At 44.4% G+C, this 16,203-nt stretch overlaps 1 protein-coding gene across 1 annotated transcript in view; it reads right to left on the reverse strand.

Moving 5' to 3' along the window:
- COG2 (component of oligomeric golgi complex 2) overlaps window positions 1-16,203 on the reverse strand; it is a 326,732-nt gene that overhangs the window by 129,124 nt on the left and 181,405 nt on the right. Inside the window, exons 10-11 of the mRNA XM_085611476.1 lie at window positions 2,853-2,992; window positions 1,295-1,356 (exon numbers count right to left, since the gene is read on the reverse strand). Of these exons, the coding sequence (XP_085467602.1) occupies window positions 1,295-1,356; window positions 2,853-2,992 (202 nt within the window). The remainder of the gene's footprint in view (window positions 1-1,294; window positions 1,357-2,852; window positions 2,993-16,203) is intronic.

Below are 16,203 nucleotides of genomic sequence, written 5' to 3' on the forward strand. Positions count from 1 at the left end.
ATCAATCAAATTCAGATTTCATCCAGGTACAAACTTTGTTAGCATAAATGGCTTCAAGAGCAGTGGAAAGCAGAATTACATTTCAAACACTGGGCTAACTGTAGAAATGTAATCTGCTGCTCTGAAACGTATAGGCAATTTAGAACCCATAAAAGAGCCTATCCATTTCAGAAGTTTACTGTAATCATAACGGTGTGGTTTATGGGAGCCAATGGAGGTTACAGCAGCTCCTGATCACCCCTTAATGTAATAAAGCAAGGTGGCAATCTTTAATTGTGAGCAAACCACACAAATTCTCAATTTGGCCTTCCCCATGACACATATCCCAATAAAGAGTTCTAACCTTTGGTCAAAACAAAAGTGGCCACGCATTGACAGGGGCATGTTACCGATCTGAAATGTACAACCATATGTACCTAAACCTCGGACCTTAATGCAGAGATTCAAATCACAATATTTTTTTGAAGGCCCACCTCCACTGGAAACACTGTAATGGTGAAATGTGTAATCTGTAGCAAGGTAAAGGTTTTATAATAAAAGTGTGAAAAACAGATAACCAACAACCTCCCCCCCCCCCCCCCCATTTTCTGAAAGAAAAGAAAAAACAACTAACAACAAACAGACTAGTTAAGAGGGAAACATCACACCACCACTGGATTAGAGGACACATTAGTCTTGTAAATAAAATAACATAATTGGCCTGATTCACATACCGCAATTTGTAGTACATTTTCTAGTACCACAAAACATACTACAAAGTGCAATTCACAAACTAAATGTGGAGTTCACACCTCAGCAATTAGCTATACTTATGTGTGCGGAGTTCTTCGCCCTGACTTCGGAGACTCTGCACACTTAAGTGTATGTTTTGGTAGTAACTGTGGGTGGGAAACAGGCTTACACCAAAAGGGGGTGGGACTAAGGAGAAGTAAGAGGCATTCGGGTAAAGTCATGGAGGGGTTTAGGAAGGAACGTCACTCACCCACACAAGAATAAGCCAATTACTATACTCTGGAGGTGGAGACATGACACAATTTTGTAGTATATTTACACTCGGTTTGTGAATACTGAAAAATAGAAAACTAACTCCAAACTGTAAATTACTCAAAAGAGTAAATCATCTGTGTGAATCCGGCCCCTCAGCTCCTAAATTAACCGTTGATATGGGATTTGCATAAGACCAAAAACCAATTCTCTGACACACTGATTCAATGAACAAGCAACAAGGAGCAGCTAGGTAGCTAGTCAGTTACCAATCAAACCGATATGTTGCGACAAACAAAATCACTTTTACCTGGTGCTTCTTCAAGAGTATCCAACAATGCTGCTTCTAAGCTTCCTGCTATCTCTTTGAACCTGTTAAGAAGAGCACATGTCTAAATGCGGTTTAAAGTGTAGAAGCATCTGTGCAATACAATATTGAACAACTTTCAACAGGAAACAACTGCTAGCCTAAACTAAGCTTTTGTTTTTTTAATATGTAGAAATAAAAAGCATGAAGGCGGGAGGAGTCTGCTTTATCTTGGCACAGAGAGCTGTACATCCCTCTTGCTACTGTCAGTTATTCATAGCATTGAAAGCATTTTAAGTGTTAAGCAAGGCTTGCGCTTTCCTTTAAGCGATTACAGGATCGAATGTTTGAATTGCATCTTTTACAAATGTTGTTTAACATTAAATTATACTTTAAATAGGTTACATTGATATTTCTAAAAAACCCATGTCAAGTTTTGTGATAATCCAGTCCCTGCAAAACAGCCTACACGTATTAGTATGATACAATAAATTTGAAACCAATTATCTCAAGAGCTCAGACTAACCTGTAAGCCAGAATTTCAAAGCTTGGTTAACTCAGCCCCCTTTATCTTTGCATGGCTGATAAAGTAAAGTGTTGGGAAGTACTTAATATCATTGAACTAATATGAGACAATGCAGTTTGTGTGGAGTACTTTGCAATTGGCAAATGTCATCAGAATTACAGTAAGTATAAAAGTCCTTTAGAAAACAAGTATAGTTCAGTCAAGCTGTAGCTAACCTGTTGATAACTCAGTCAATCTGTAGCTAACTTGATTGTTCTTTCATTTTGCAAAAAATCTGAAAGTGATGTAGAATACATAAAACTGCAAAAGTGCAAGTTAATAGGCTCCATTTTCATGTTGGAGTAAAGTAAAAAGCAGCACAACCTTTCTTTGGTATCTTTGTTGCAGTACAAGAACATAAATACTGCACATTCTGTCCTGCTTTGATATAATTCCCAGTTCCAAAGTTCGAAAACCGTTCCCAAAATCTCAAGAAAAGCATAATACGTATAAAAAGATACAAATAAGATAGAGAGAAAACATTTTTAATTGGTATATCCGGAATAAAATATGATATTAACAGTAAGATACAGCAAGAAAAGTGAACACCACCTTTAACACACCCACTCAAGAACTAGACTGAGCATGCACTCAAAAGAAAACTTTAAGACAATGATTCAGAGAAGTCATTATAATCCTAATGAATGCATTACATTTAATCAAGAAGAAAATAATGCAGTCTGAGATCCTTTTCTTTTGTTATTAGGGCCCTTAACAAGGAACAAAGTGGGCTATATTACAATACACAATATAACACTGAGCAATAAAAGCTGCAGTAACAGAAGAGAATCTAACCTTAAAGCATGATCAAAGAAAATAAATCTGTTTTCTGAGTCTGTTCAAGTTAGAAGGAAGCTGTGGACCACAATGTTTCCAATCAATGGAATGCTTCACTTCGAACAAAATCAGCTGTGACAACAATGAGACTTTGACCCCCCCCCCCAGCACTGTAAAAAGAGAAAAAAGGCAAGAAAAAAAAGTTGTTCAAAGACTGACCTTATCTGGAAATAAACAGGCAAATTCCATTTGTTATTAAAACTGTGGTAGGTAGGATGTGACCTCAGTCTTTTCACACTGGCCTGTGACCCACACTGTAGTTCAAATTTCCGTACAAATTCCATGCTTATGGTGTACTTCTGTGGAAGAAAGGACAGCCTGTGAAATCCATTACAACCCCCTGCTGAAATAAGCATTTGCAAAACTACCACCTGTAATCACAATGTGTTGACGCTCCCTGAGCTACGTGTATTGTATTGAGAGTTCCTCTCAACGCTTCTCATATTTACTTTATAAAAGCTCACAACATTATTGTTAAATACAGGTTCGATGTTTTAGCACATTGTTACGTATTTTGTAGTGCCACATGACTGCCATTCAGACACCGGCTTATTAGAGTTATGACCAAGTTGTTGCAGTTGTACACCTCTGCCAACCGGAACACATGGATTATGTACTGCAGTTTCCAGCCTCTGCTTTATTGTGTATGTATTTCAATCACTGTCACACTTCACAGCAAAAGATAAGGTATACAAATGTTAGTAACCCTTTTAAAGTTTATAGACTATTTTCCTCTTTCAACCAAAAAAACAAAAGTGGCTACCAGCGAGTCAACAATAAAAGAATATAATTAACCTGAACATGTTGTCACTCCCAGGCTAGAATCTTTTACCTTCGTTGGGTAATAAAGAAACACCAAACTCTATGTCAGGACCCGGAGGCGAGCATTAGGCTGGTCTCGCTTCACTTTTAATATATAAGATGACTCCAGTAGCCATTTTAAGATTGTAAATATTGTAAAAGTTTATCAAAAAAACTACAACTCCCATGAACACTAGGGAGTGACATCATAAAACAACCAATGACACAACAGTCCATTGTTTAATAGCCAGCGTCATCCTTCTAGATCCCACTTTCTTCGCTGCTCCAGCAGCAATATTATAAGTGCTTTACTCTCCCTTTTGTTTGTTTAATTGTTAATGTAAGCGCTGCGCGGCTCCAAGCTCTGAGGCCGATCCTAATTGTGATGATTGCTGTGATAATTGCTGTAATTAGTCTTTTGCCGCGGGAGCCTGTGGTGTCTGCTTCCAGCTTGCTGCTCAGCCAGTGTATGGTGTAGAATGTTAGCATGAGTGTATGATGTCATAGAGTGTTGAGTGCGTGCATGAATGTCAGTTGAGAGTAGGGCTGAGCAGCAAGCAGGCTGCTCCTGTTGGGGTTTCGTTCATTGTACCTTACTTCATTATTTGTTACCTAATAAACTACATGAACATACCATCCTGAATACGGACCATTCTTCCATTACTACACTGGCGACGATCTGGAGAACCTACATGCGTTTCCTTAAGGACTTCTGAATTTTGAAAAACGAAGCAACTGCAAGGTATGATTTTGTAACTACATATGAACTTTAAAGCTTACTGGCACCATCTTACAAACCCCAACAGTGACCTCCCACCGGTCGCCCTCAACACCTACGTGCCAGTCTCCTCTTCAATTCTTCCTTTCTGCCTACTGTAACTTACCAAGGAGTGTTCTTCCTATTTACGCGCATTAAGACTTTCAATACTGCTTTTACTGCTGCCCTGGAGCGTTATGCTACTACCTTGTGAATGCACTTTTTGAAACCAACATTTCTGTCTACCTTCTCCTTCTGCTATTTGCGTCCTGATGCCAACCTTCCGTCTTCTCTTCTGATTCCTACTCACAGCTGACTCCTCTGAAGTTGATGCCAGGATATATAGCGTTTGTGAGCAAAGATTGAAACCCAGCTGGTTTCGCAACAGCTACCGCTGTCAGCTGTGCGTGGTGTCAACCGTGGAATTTGGTTCAGCGTTTTTGATGTAGTTGCCTGCGGATAGTTTGGAACTGTTCTACCGTTTGTGTTGTGCAGATTATCATAGGAGATACAACGGTTGAGCTGCTAGTTTGTGAAATGAAGATTTGGATCTACTGCTATCTCCCCTAATGTGCTTCGCTTCGGCAAACCGGTTTTAACTGATGAATACAACTAAAAGAAAAAGTCATCAGCACACGCATGCTTTTATTGTTGAGAAGAAGGTTTACGGTGTTTGGAACATTAGCGGCGAGAACTTTAGTTATTTTTCTGGGTTGTGCCTTGCCTCCTGTATGCACCCTTCCTTGGCAGTTGAACCGCCTCCGCCATATTTTCAAATACTGCTCGAGCGCACAAACAGTCTCTCGCACTCTCACCGTCATTTCTGCTGCCTCCGTTTTCTCGTGACATCTACTGCATTCGAATCGGAGCTGCATTCCTTCCTCTATGTTCCAGCATGCATCGACGTGCCTGGAGCCACCCGGCGCGGCGTCGCGCTGCGTGCCTCCATTTTGCCTGGCACCACCGGAGCTCCTTGTACCTTCAATTGTGCTGCCAACCATTGCCAACCACGTGTTTTTTTCTCAAGCAATTGGCAAACTCGTCACTCGTCTTCACCTCCACATCAAGCACTACCCATTCCTTGCTGGATGACAATGATGAGGTGTTCCAGCTTGTAATCGGCATTTTGATGTACTTTCTTTCCAGTTGGTTGGACCCAAAGAGAAAAAGAAGAAATGAAAGGAAAACATTTTTTTTTTTTTCGTTGTCATGGCATCGTGGGTACAGCATTGTAGTTTCATTGGCCACGTAGCAGTGCCATCTAGCGGTCATCTAGCACCACTGCACCTTTTTGGAAAATGAAAAGTCCACGTTTTAGCATGTTAATTGCAGGGTACTTCATGTGTGGTGCATTTCCTTCCAAATCCGTTGTTCATTACACGACGCAAGATACTGTTCCATTCCGCATAATGCTCCAGCTCTACAATGACTACGGTGACCACTTTATTTGTTTTATCTCATTATTTTATTGGAACATAGTTTAAAGTTTAAAATGCTTATTTCTGTCATGAACAATTTTGCCAACATGCATTTCCTGGTGTTCTCTCATTTTACGCTGACATTCATTGTCACATATTGTTAGTATTTATTTTACATTTTGTTACAGTATTTGAGAGGTCCAGAATATCCAGGGTTTAGCGCTTTTGTTTTAATAGCCTACTGGCTGTATACTTCTCAATTCTTATTGGGAGAATCTAGAGTGTTTTTATCATAGTTTTATTGCAACGTTTATAGGTTTAAAAATTTCCATAGGGAATTCCTTATTGAGATCTAAGAGTGATTTTCCTCTTATGTTACGTGACTTGTCAGGTCACCAGCGTTATGCATCACAGTATGTTAAATTCCTATGTTGCGTGACTTGTCAGGTTACCAACACGGTTATCCATTATGGTATGTTTCCTTGCCATGTTGCGTGACTTGTCAGGTCACTTACTATGTTATCCAAGGGTTACCTTTTTTACAGGTGCCTTATCCTTCGTGATTCCTGTTTCATGATTCGTCAGGTCACTTACTAGGTTATCCAAGATGTTACCTTATTTTTCATGTTCCTTATCCTTCGTGATCGTCATTCACAATGTTTCTTCATACATTAGTGGTTACATTACTTTACGTTGCATTTCCTTACTGTGCCTTTCTTTAGGGCATATGTTGTGTATGTAATTGTGTTGTAATAGCTTATTTGTTAATTCTGGTATCTTATCTACATATTCTTGTTCTTGGGGATCTATGTCACTCTGTATTTTCATCTTACATGGTACCTGTACGTTGATTTTACATTGTAACGCTTTACTATTTTACTATTCTCATGTGTATTTTCTAATTCCAAATGAGTTTTCCTTACACATCTCTTATTCATTTGAGAGTGTTTTTCTTGTCTTTGGCTTGCACTGTCTGTTTTCTTTTGCTGTTTCTTCTTGCCATCTTCATTATGGTATGGCCAACTAGTATGTTAGGTGGTGATTTGGAGCTTCAATTCCTTTTGTTATGTGTGTTTCATTTCTATTGCTATGGTTTTGTTGTCCTTCCGTATTTGTTAGTTCTTTTTACCTTGTTGACATTTCCTACTTTTCCTCTTCTTTTGCGCTTCCTATTCATTTTTTTTTTTTGTCGTTCTATTAAAGGGGGAAGATGGGTGTGTGTTATTTGGATTATTCCTGTTATTCCATGTCGAAGTTTGCATTCCCTTTTTGCTTCCTTATTTTAGTGTTTATCTTCTCATCGTTAGTCTGCTTATTAATTCCATTGTTTTATGGCAGAATCCTCTATCATAATAATTGCAATATGTTCCCTTTTAGTTACTTTCCTTTATTGACATTCAGACTGTTTGTTTCTTCCCTTTAATGTCGCTATTATGCTTATTCTTTGCATTTGAATTTTTGGTGTTTTATTAAAGGGGGGAGAAGTGTGGTGTCTGCTTCCAGCTTGCTGCTCAGCCAGTGTATGGTGTAGAATGTTAGCATGAGTGTATGATGTCATAGATTGTTGTATGCGCGCATGAATGTCAGTTGAGAGTAGGGCTGAGCAGCAAGCAGGCTGCTCCTGTTGGGGTTTTGTTCATTGTACCTTACTTCATTATTTGTTACCTAATAAACTACATGAACATACCATCCTGAATACGGACCATTCTTCCATTACAACAGAGCCCTTGCTCCTACGCGGCTAATCTTGTGAGGCTCGTACGGTGTGCTGTCTTCCAACCGGCAGGAAGCCTGCATTATTGTCTCCGCGCAGCGTGTCCTTCTCTCCCCCACTTCCGATGGCCGGAGCATGTCAGCTTCAGTCTTTGAAGCGGACGGATTGTTCCGGCGGTAAATGTCACCGCGGGGAGGCTGAGAGGAGAGCACGCGCGTCTGGAGCTAAAACGGTCACACGCGAGCTGAAACTACAAAGGCTAATTAGTCAGTTGCACTCGCATAGTGGTTTTTAGGTCTTGGCTAGCGAAGGCTGTGCTTGCGCAGTCTCGCTAGCGAGATTTAATGACTTGGAGAAGAGGGGCTTGAACCCACCCCTCTTCTCCATTAGCTGGCCTCTTGAATGCTGGCCAGCCATTGGAGAAGAGGTTTGTCTCTCCGAACAGGCCCCGTCCTTTTCGGATTCGGGGGCGTGTTTTTTGCTACTTTTCTAATTTTCTCCTCCAGCCAATGGCAAGAGGAAAGAAAAGAAAAACACGCCCCCGAATCCGAAACGGCCGCTGCCTTTCTCCAAGGCATTTCTGCTTCGCCTCGGAGAAAGGCGGTGGTGTTCTGTACCTATGCATGCACTCCGACCATCTCTGGAGTGACTTGTATTTTAGGCTGGCTCTTCTCCGTTTGAGGCATGCTTCCTCCCCCACCTGTTGAGAACAGTCTTAGACGGCACCGCTTGCACTATCCGGGCAAGGGGCTAAGAGATGCGCTCGGAAACCGCGTCTATGTCCCATTTATAATCACAAATGAACACTTAACGCTGGGTATAAAGGTACCTTACAATGTACTCTAATCTATTTGGTTACCGTCCTCGATGCTCCACTTGATCCTTGGCGACATTGTGGGAACATTATACATCCTCTTTATATTAGAGGAAGCTTTAGATATATTTACTTTCACTCCAGCACCGCTAGATGCACAGTACTCTCAATAAAGTTCAATTGACGCTTCTAAGATGGCCGCCCTCCGCCGCATTTTAGCGTTTCACGTAACAACGCTATGACGATTTGCATTAATACGGAACACCAAGTAGGCATAACCACAGGAGCCAGAGCAGGGTTAGGATGTCCGCTATTTGCGCGCCACCCTTTTGTAAGTAGTGTCCTTATTCGTCTAAAATTGAACAGTTTATGAAGAGGCCGGTAAGATTGTATGACTTGTGCTTATGTTTAGATGTGTGCGGCTGCCCGCCTTTTGTTGATTTTATTTTTACAGAATCGAGCAACGAAGTGCTCATTTGGCAGACCCGTTAGCATCGGACCTCATTACCAGGGGGGAGTCAGGTTTGTGTGATGTCAGCCTTGAGTGTCATGCGATGTGTATCACACTACTACTGCGATGTCTTTCACGTTATGTGAAGTGTACCACCCTGAGTAAGCTACTAGTATGACACTAATCTATCTATATTTCTACATCGAGTACGTTTTTTCTCTGTATTGCTCGGTGGTCCCGGGATGATGGATTTTTCAACATTTGTTCACTGCTAGCAGCGGGGCTTCCAGAAGCGGACGTTTTCCATTTTTCGGTTTCTTTTTAAGGTCTGGGCTACTTTTAATTATCTGGCCTGTCTTCCCTGCTCTCACGTTTTGAAAGACGTGTAAGGAAATAACACTAGAACGTTTTTCTTTGCAACATTCTTGATAGAGGGGCTGTACCTCGTGAAGCACTGAGAGCCACCGAGTGCTGTTTGAATTTTAAGCTCGGACTGAAAGGGGTAAAGGGGCGGAAGTGGGTCAGAAGTAGCGATCAGTGCTCGCATTTGAGAGTGATTAAGCTATTGACATTGTAAATAACAATGCCGTTTCTTTAAATGTTTTAAACACAAAAACATAAACAAAAATAATGTCATGAGCAATGCCAATAGCTTTAAATTTAACAATGCCGAGACCAATGCTTGTTTTCTTGTTAAATGACGAGCTGGTGCCTGAAGGGATTAACACCCTACAGGGTAGGGCATACTTCTCATCATTAGAAGGGACACCGCAGGCCCTTTACCCCACAGAGTTATAAAGGGGGTAGTCCCTACAATTATTAGTAAAGCTAATACAAGTTGTCTTTAAGATGCTATATCACTCATTTAAGTGGTAATTCTTTTCCCTTAATAAATAATACCCTCATGGAGTACGAGGAAGCTGAGGATTATGTAGAAGAGGAAGAGGTTACTTACCTTCCTATTGATGACCAGTTTTGTGAGGTCATGGATGCAGCCATCCTGAGGACAGCGACGCAGGTGGTGCCCCCCCTCGAGAAGAGACTGGCGGCACTTCAGGCACAGTGTCAGCAACCCCTCAAAGCAAGGGAAGACCTTAATGGGCCCCGGGACCCCTACCTCCTGGACCCACCTTGCGTCCCACCCCAGAGTGTGGAAAAGCACAATTGTACAGACGACCCTGGAGTTGATTTGGATACTTTCGCACACCTTAAAAAGGCCTTTCTAGATGCCCAACCCATCCTTGACCCACAGACACCAGGCCCCTCGGGCCGTGTTTCACCGCCACAGACGGACTTAGGGGATGAAGGCGATTCACCCAACAATTCCGAGGGTAATGGCTTAGACCACGGCACCCGACACCTAGTTCCTTGGGAGGCTCAGACCCCCCTGCGAACACCAACTTGACCATCCACGAAGATTTACTAAATCCAGATGAACTCCTGCATCCTAGATCAGCAGAATGGTGTCCGGCTCTCAAGGTGGCGGCCTACATGGCCAGTTGGAAAGGAAGCCTTTGGATGAAGAAGTAAGGGGCTGTCTCAAGGCAGAATGTCCCCGCCCTGCCCTGGAGGGGAAGGTGGCCACAACACCAGAGATAGACGCCAAAAATGTTCACCTTTCTGGCAAAATTTGTACGCGATCCCAAGAAAGGAAATGATCGCTCCTCGCGTTCGTGTCAGGATAAACTCCTGGATGTCACCGGTCCCCTGGCAAAAATAATGGATATGGCAGAGGACGCCAAGGCCTCCGGCTCCTTCATATCCCCAGAGGTTCTGTCCAACTGGGCCCAACGTGCGATAATATTTCTGGGAAATGCAAACTGCGCGATCTCCACAGAGAGGCGCAGGTCACTCCTTATTAAGACTGACCCCAAAGTGGGGAAGCTCTCCATTTCGGAGGCAGGGACGATAGCCCAAGAGAATTTGTCCGTCAATCTATTTATAAAAGAACTGGGCAAATTTGTGAACACTTTCAACTCCCTAGACAAGGCACAATCCTCAATTAAAAGAATATTCACACCTCGTGTTTTTACCTCAGCCGGGTGAGGTAGGGAGCGCTCGTCCGGCCGTCCATTCCAAGCAGCCTCCAAAGGTGGCGAATCCAGGCGTGGCCAATGGCAAGATGCAGGAAAGTTTGGAATCCTATCCCCGTCGGCAGGAAGGCAGAGTCGGCCAAAGAGGCAACTTCAATAATACACAAGGTGAGAGTTCAGGATTCTATGGGAATTTCAATCATGGGGCGGTTGGCCCATTTTCAATCGAACTGGAGGAGGTTATCCTCAGATGCATAAGTGATACAGACGGTGGGGGGGTTTCCACATCGAATTTTATGGGACACCATACCAACCCCACCCGCCCAACACCTTGATTTTTCCTCCCGAACAAAGAATGCAAACCAGGATGAATACGACCTGTTGCAAAAAGGATCAATAGCTCCTTCGGTAATTCACCAGTGCGGGTTTGTCAGCAACATTTTCCTAGTGGAAAAGAGAGACGGCAGGCAGTGCACAGACCTCAAAGAATTCAACTCTTGGCTACTCTATCGCCATTTCAAAATGGAGGGTATACACCTCCTGCGAGACCTACTCCGAAACTCCGATTGGATGGTCCGCCTCGATCTGAAAGATGCCTATTTGGCGGTACCCATTTTTCCCCCGCACAGGCGATTCCTACAATTTTGATGGGAGGGCCAGGTTTTCGAATTTACTGCCCCGCCATTCGGCCTCTCCTCAGCTCCTTGGTGCTTCACCAAGCTGATGAAGCCAGTTGTCAAACATCTTCGGGCTCAGGGGATGAGACTTATTGTCTATCTCGACAATATCCTTCTTAAGGACCAATGCCCGAGGTCGACTTTCCAAACACCTGCAGATGGCAATAGACTTGCGGGAATCTTTAGGTTTTGTAATAAACAATAGCAAATCAGCCCTTGTCCCATCCCAATCCCAATCGATGGGCTTCGTGGTGAAGGTAACCGAAGCAACTCTCAGTCTACCAACGAGGAAGCTATCCAAAATTCACATCGAATTGCGGAGGACAATGTCCAAGTTCCACGTATCACTTTGGAAATTAGCGAGGACAGTAGGACTTCTGTCGTCTTCCATCCAAGTGATTTTTCCAGGTCCTCTCCATTACAGAACCCTGCAACGTCTGAAAATCGAGCACCTTCGAAAGGGCCTGTCTTACTCACAAATGATTCCTCTTTCAGCCGAGGAGAAAGAAGAGATGGGTTAGTGGTTAAGCCACATGGAAGCCTGGAATGGCAGAGCGATTTTCAGCTCTCCTCATAATCGTGTCAGGTGCCAGGGGTTCCGGATGGGGCGCGCGGTGTGGCAATTTCTCCACAGGTGGAAAATGGTCCTCAGTCGAACGTTCTCTGCATTCATTTTTTGAGCCCAGCTCCCATTGTCTCTGTGCTGTTCTCCTCCCAACATCCGATCTTATTTGGTAGCTGAGGTCCCCATATTTCAGGGAACGCTCCTTCAAGGCTTGCCCCAGCACTAGTGTAAGAGAGCAAATTAAACAACATTTTCCTTGGAGCCTTGCTCGCTGGGTTTAACCTAAAAGGGTCCATATGCACTCTTTGGATTTCTCTGTCCAAATCGATGTCTGGCCTATCGTGCAGTAGACCTTCCCCCAACAGTTTACAGACAAAGCCTTTGATGTCATTTTTTTCCAGGTTTTCGGGAATATTAAGGAGTCTCACATCGTTACGCCTGGCATGTATTTCAAGCCTCTCCAGGTCATCCTGCAGTGACTTATTCTGAGTTTTAAGATCCACGATATCACTGGTGTTCCCAGCCAGGGCAGCTGACCGAGACTTTACCTCACCTTCAAGGACTGAGGTACGTTGGGCAATACCATCTAGTTTCTCCTCAAGTATCCCACATTTTTCCTGATTGACCTTTTGATTACCTTCGGAGATCTCAAACTTTCCCAGGATATCTTGTCTCAGAGTAAAACGCAGATTCTCTAGCTGGTTTCCTTTTTGGGGGAGGGGAGGGACCTCTTGGGAGCCCTGATCCAACCCAGGCCCTCCATTGCCCTGCATCAGGCTAGGAGCCTTATCCGTAGCCCCCCTCCCTATTGTGTGACCCTGTGTTCCTTGGATATCACCTTGATTTTCCACCAATAGGGAGAAACGATTTTCCAGCAACAACGGTTCAGCTTGGAAAGAGACCTCAATAACCGTACTCCCTGCATGGAGGCAGCAACCTGCTCCATAATTTTAAAGTAAGACCTAAGTGAGGGGGAGGCTTAGGGAGTAACCGCCCTTCCTTTGGTCCACACCTCTTAGCTCTCACAGTCCCTTTAGACGCCTTTTTTACCGGGGTTACTCCCAGCAGTTCTATTACTGTAGGGTCCTTTACCTTTCCGGTTACGCTTTTCCTCTCTGGCGCCGTACGTAGATGATACCTACTCCTTGTGTGAGGTTGTTTTTTTAACTCACGAGCAGATAGACAATTGCTAGCTTTACCGCTACTAGGTGACTGCACCAAAATTCCACTAGGACATTCAGCCCCCCACCTCCTCATTCACCGAACTCATAGAAAGAAAAGGTACCGGGGTGGGGGGGTTCATTTTCCATCCACCCCCACTTTACCTTTCCCTCAAACACTGCTGCGGTGTTATCTCCTCTTTAGCTAGGCTTAGTGTCTGACCGGCACGGCTTGCTTCTGAGCCCCCGCAGACCACCTTGCAACATTTGCCATCAGGATGCACAAATCCTGTGCTGACTCTGCCACCGTAATACGGGAACCCGGCTAGAGCCTCCGCCACATGGGACTTCCGCAGGAAAGCCGCCGCCCAACACCAATTCCCCCTCAAAGCGCTGATACTGATGGATTTCGTAGCTGTGCAGATACGCATTTTGAGGGGACCTGAATCCGGTAAGCATACGCACTGCAAATGTATTAAAGCAGCCGATAACCGCTTCACGCCTTCAGGTGTCAGACTCCCTCACTCGGGAACTCCCGCGACTGGCATTAGCCAGCCGCGACCTACGCAGCAAAGGCGCCCAGGTGCAGATGAAGTTTCCTGGGATGTTGAGGACAATGTGGCGGAACAAAATGAATAATATCAAAGAGCCAGAAGAGGTGGACTCTTTTCTGGCCCAGATGGATGGTAGTGCATAGTGGATAGTCGAGACTTGGAGAATTTTAGGCCCAGCCAAAATGAGAGGAATGCTCCTATGAAACAGCAATACAATTGGGATTTTCAGTCACGCCTTTATTTTTTTCTCTTAGTAATTATTATTTCATTTTTTGTCTTGATTCCCTCCCTAAGCACAGGGGGTCACGAAAGGCGATCATCTAGCCTAGGGATAGGAAAGGGGGTTCCCCGAGGTGGGTGGGGGGAGGGGTGCACTGGGTGGAGGGGGCATGGGTAAAAAATTGAAAAATATGTCCTAGTTCTGTCATTTGTCCGTAGAGTTTCAGTGTTTGTGGGTTTTTTAACCTCTTCTGGGGTGGGAGCCGATTATGATGATAGGTTAAAGAGGGCATACGGGATCCGGGACAGAAAATGGAAAGATGAGTAGATTAAACCTGGTTAATTTTATATCTTGGAATGTTAATGGTCAGAGAAACAGAAAGAAGTGGGCCCGGGTCTCTGAATTCCTTAAGAATAGTATGGCGAACATTATTTTACTTCAGGAGACTCACTTGGAACAGGAGGAGTGCAGGTCTCTCTTTAATAAATTGGGCTGGGTCCAGGAAGTAGTTTGCTTCGACCAGAGAGGTAACTCAAGAGGTGTGGCTGTAATTATTAGAAACAACGCGGGCATACAGATACTAAGATACGAATCTGACTCCTCCGGCAGGTGGTTGGTTGCTAGTTTGATGATACAGGGAATGCCAATGGTATGTGCCAACTATTATGGTCCGAATGAGGATTCTCCAGAAGCCTTAGTGAAACTCGAATTTGGTCTTTTACAGGCTACAGCAATAATGGGAGGAGACTTTAATATAGTGCAAAATCAGACCCGGGATAGAACTTCTAAAGTTAAGTATATTAGCCCCCCTAGAACCTCGGCTATATTGAAGACCATGATCTGAGAGCTTAATCTGGTAGACATCTGGCGAAGTAAGACAGGGGAGGTAGGAGACTTCACCTTTTACAGCAAAATATATCGCCATCACTCACGCATTGACTAATTCTTGATAGTTCAGGACCCATTAGGAGAGGTAGAGGAGGTTAAACATCTTCCCGCCATTCTTTCAGATCATTCAGCAGTTTTCCTCTCCCTTAGGCTTCATTGTAAAATAGGTATGAAAAGATGGACCTTGGATAGGACCATTTTTTTAGACGAGGGGGTCATATCAAGTGTAAGGGATGAGGCTACTATATTCTTTCAGGCTAATATTGGCTCAGCTAAAACCCAAGTCATCTGGGACGCTTTTAAAGCTTTTCTAAGGGCACTGGGTAGTTCAGTAATGGTGGGGAAGAGGCGGACCTTGAAGCTGCAGGATGATGAACAGATTAAAGAGATCAAGCGCAAGGAACATGACCTCCAAAAGGCATCATCCGAGGGCTCTAGCAGAATTTCTTGTCTCAGCAAAGAATTAGAACTTATCCAGGCAGAATACCAGGGGCAACTCGACAAAAGATTGCTTGACAGGTGGAGAGTAAATAAGTTACACCATTTTTAGGTCTTGCACTTGCACCTGCATTGCAGTGCGCAGCACTGCTCGCGCAGCGAGAGACCTCTTGTAGTGGGTCTGAAAACGTACCTAGGAATTGCACACGCTCGTGCGTGTGCTTTTCCTTTTGTGGCACGCTATTGGCCTTTGCATGTGTGTTTTTTACTAAGAGAGCGCGCAATAGGCCAAAGGCGGGCGCATTGCTCCACTCATGGCCTATTGGTGTCTATTACGCGCACCAAAGGCCATATGGTTTCAATTATCGTGCCCAGACACGGGCGCGATAATTGAAAGCACGTTTCGCTGTGGCGCGCGCGCACCACTCGCGGGCGTGTTTGTTTTGCTTTCACTGCCACTTATTCTGTGAAGCAGGTGGGCAGACGGCATTCCTGCAGCTCCCTGCCCTTGCCCAGCATTACTGCCTGCTTTTTTGCACCCTGGTTGGATCGCAGGAAAGCTGGCTTGCACACTGCAGCGTGTGAGAGACTTGTGCCTTTTGTGGGTGGTCCCAACAGCTCCCACATCCACTCACTTCCTTGTGGAGCCGCCTGCTCGCCAAGCCAACCCTCCGCGAGGTCAGGCAGGCTCGCACGATATCACTCGCACCTCTATTTTTGGCAACACTTGGTCCGCTGATTCAGGAGCAATGCGACACAATTTGCTCCGTCCATCCCACAATGCTGCAGCACACTCCTGTGCCGTACCACCGCCCAATGCTCTCCCTGCGGACTCAGCGAACAGCTCTGGTGCAGTACTGCTCCCGTGACGGAACCCCGAAGCCAACGGTGCATGATGAGCTCCAGCAACGAGCAGGCAAGGTCCAACTACGAGGTTCCAACAACAAGAGGTCAAGGTATGGCTGTCCTGCACTTTTCCCCATTTCTTATCCTGGTTTCTTCTTATTTGTGGTTCGCGGT

This window comes from Triturus cristatus, chromosome 6, assembly GCF_964204655.1.
Source record: "Triturus cristatus chromosome 6, aTriCri1.1, whole genome shotgun sequence".
Lineage (NCBI taxonomy): Eukaryota > Metazoa > Chordata > Amphibia > Caudata > Salamandridae > Triturus > Triturus cristatus.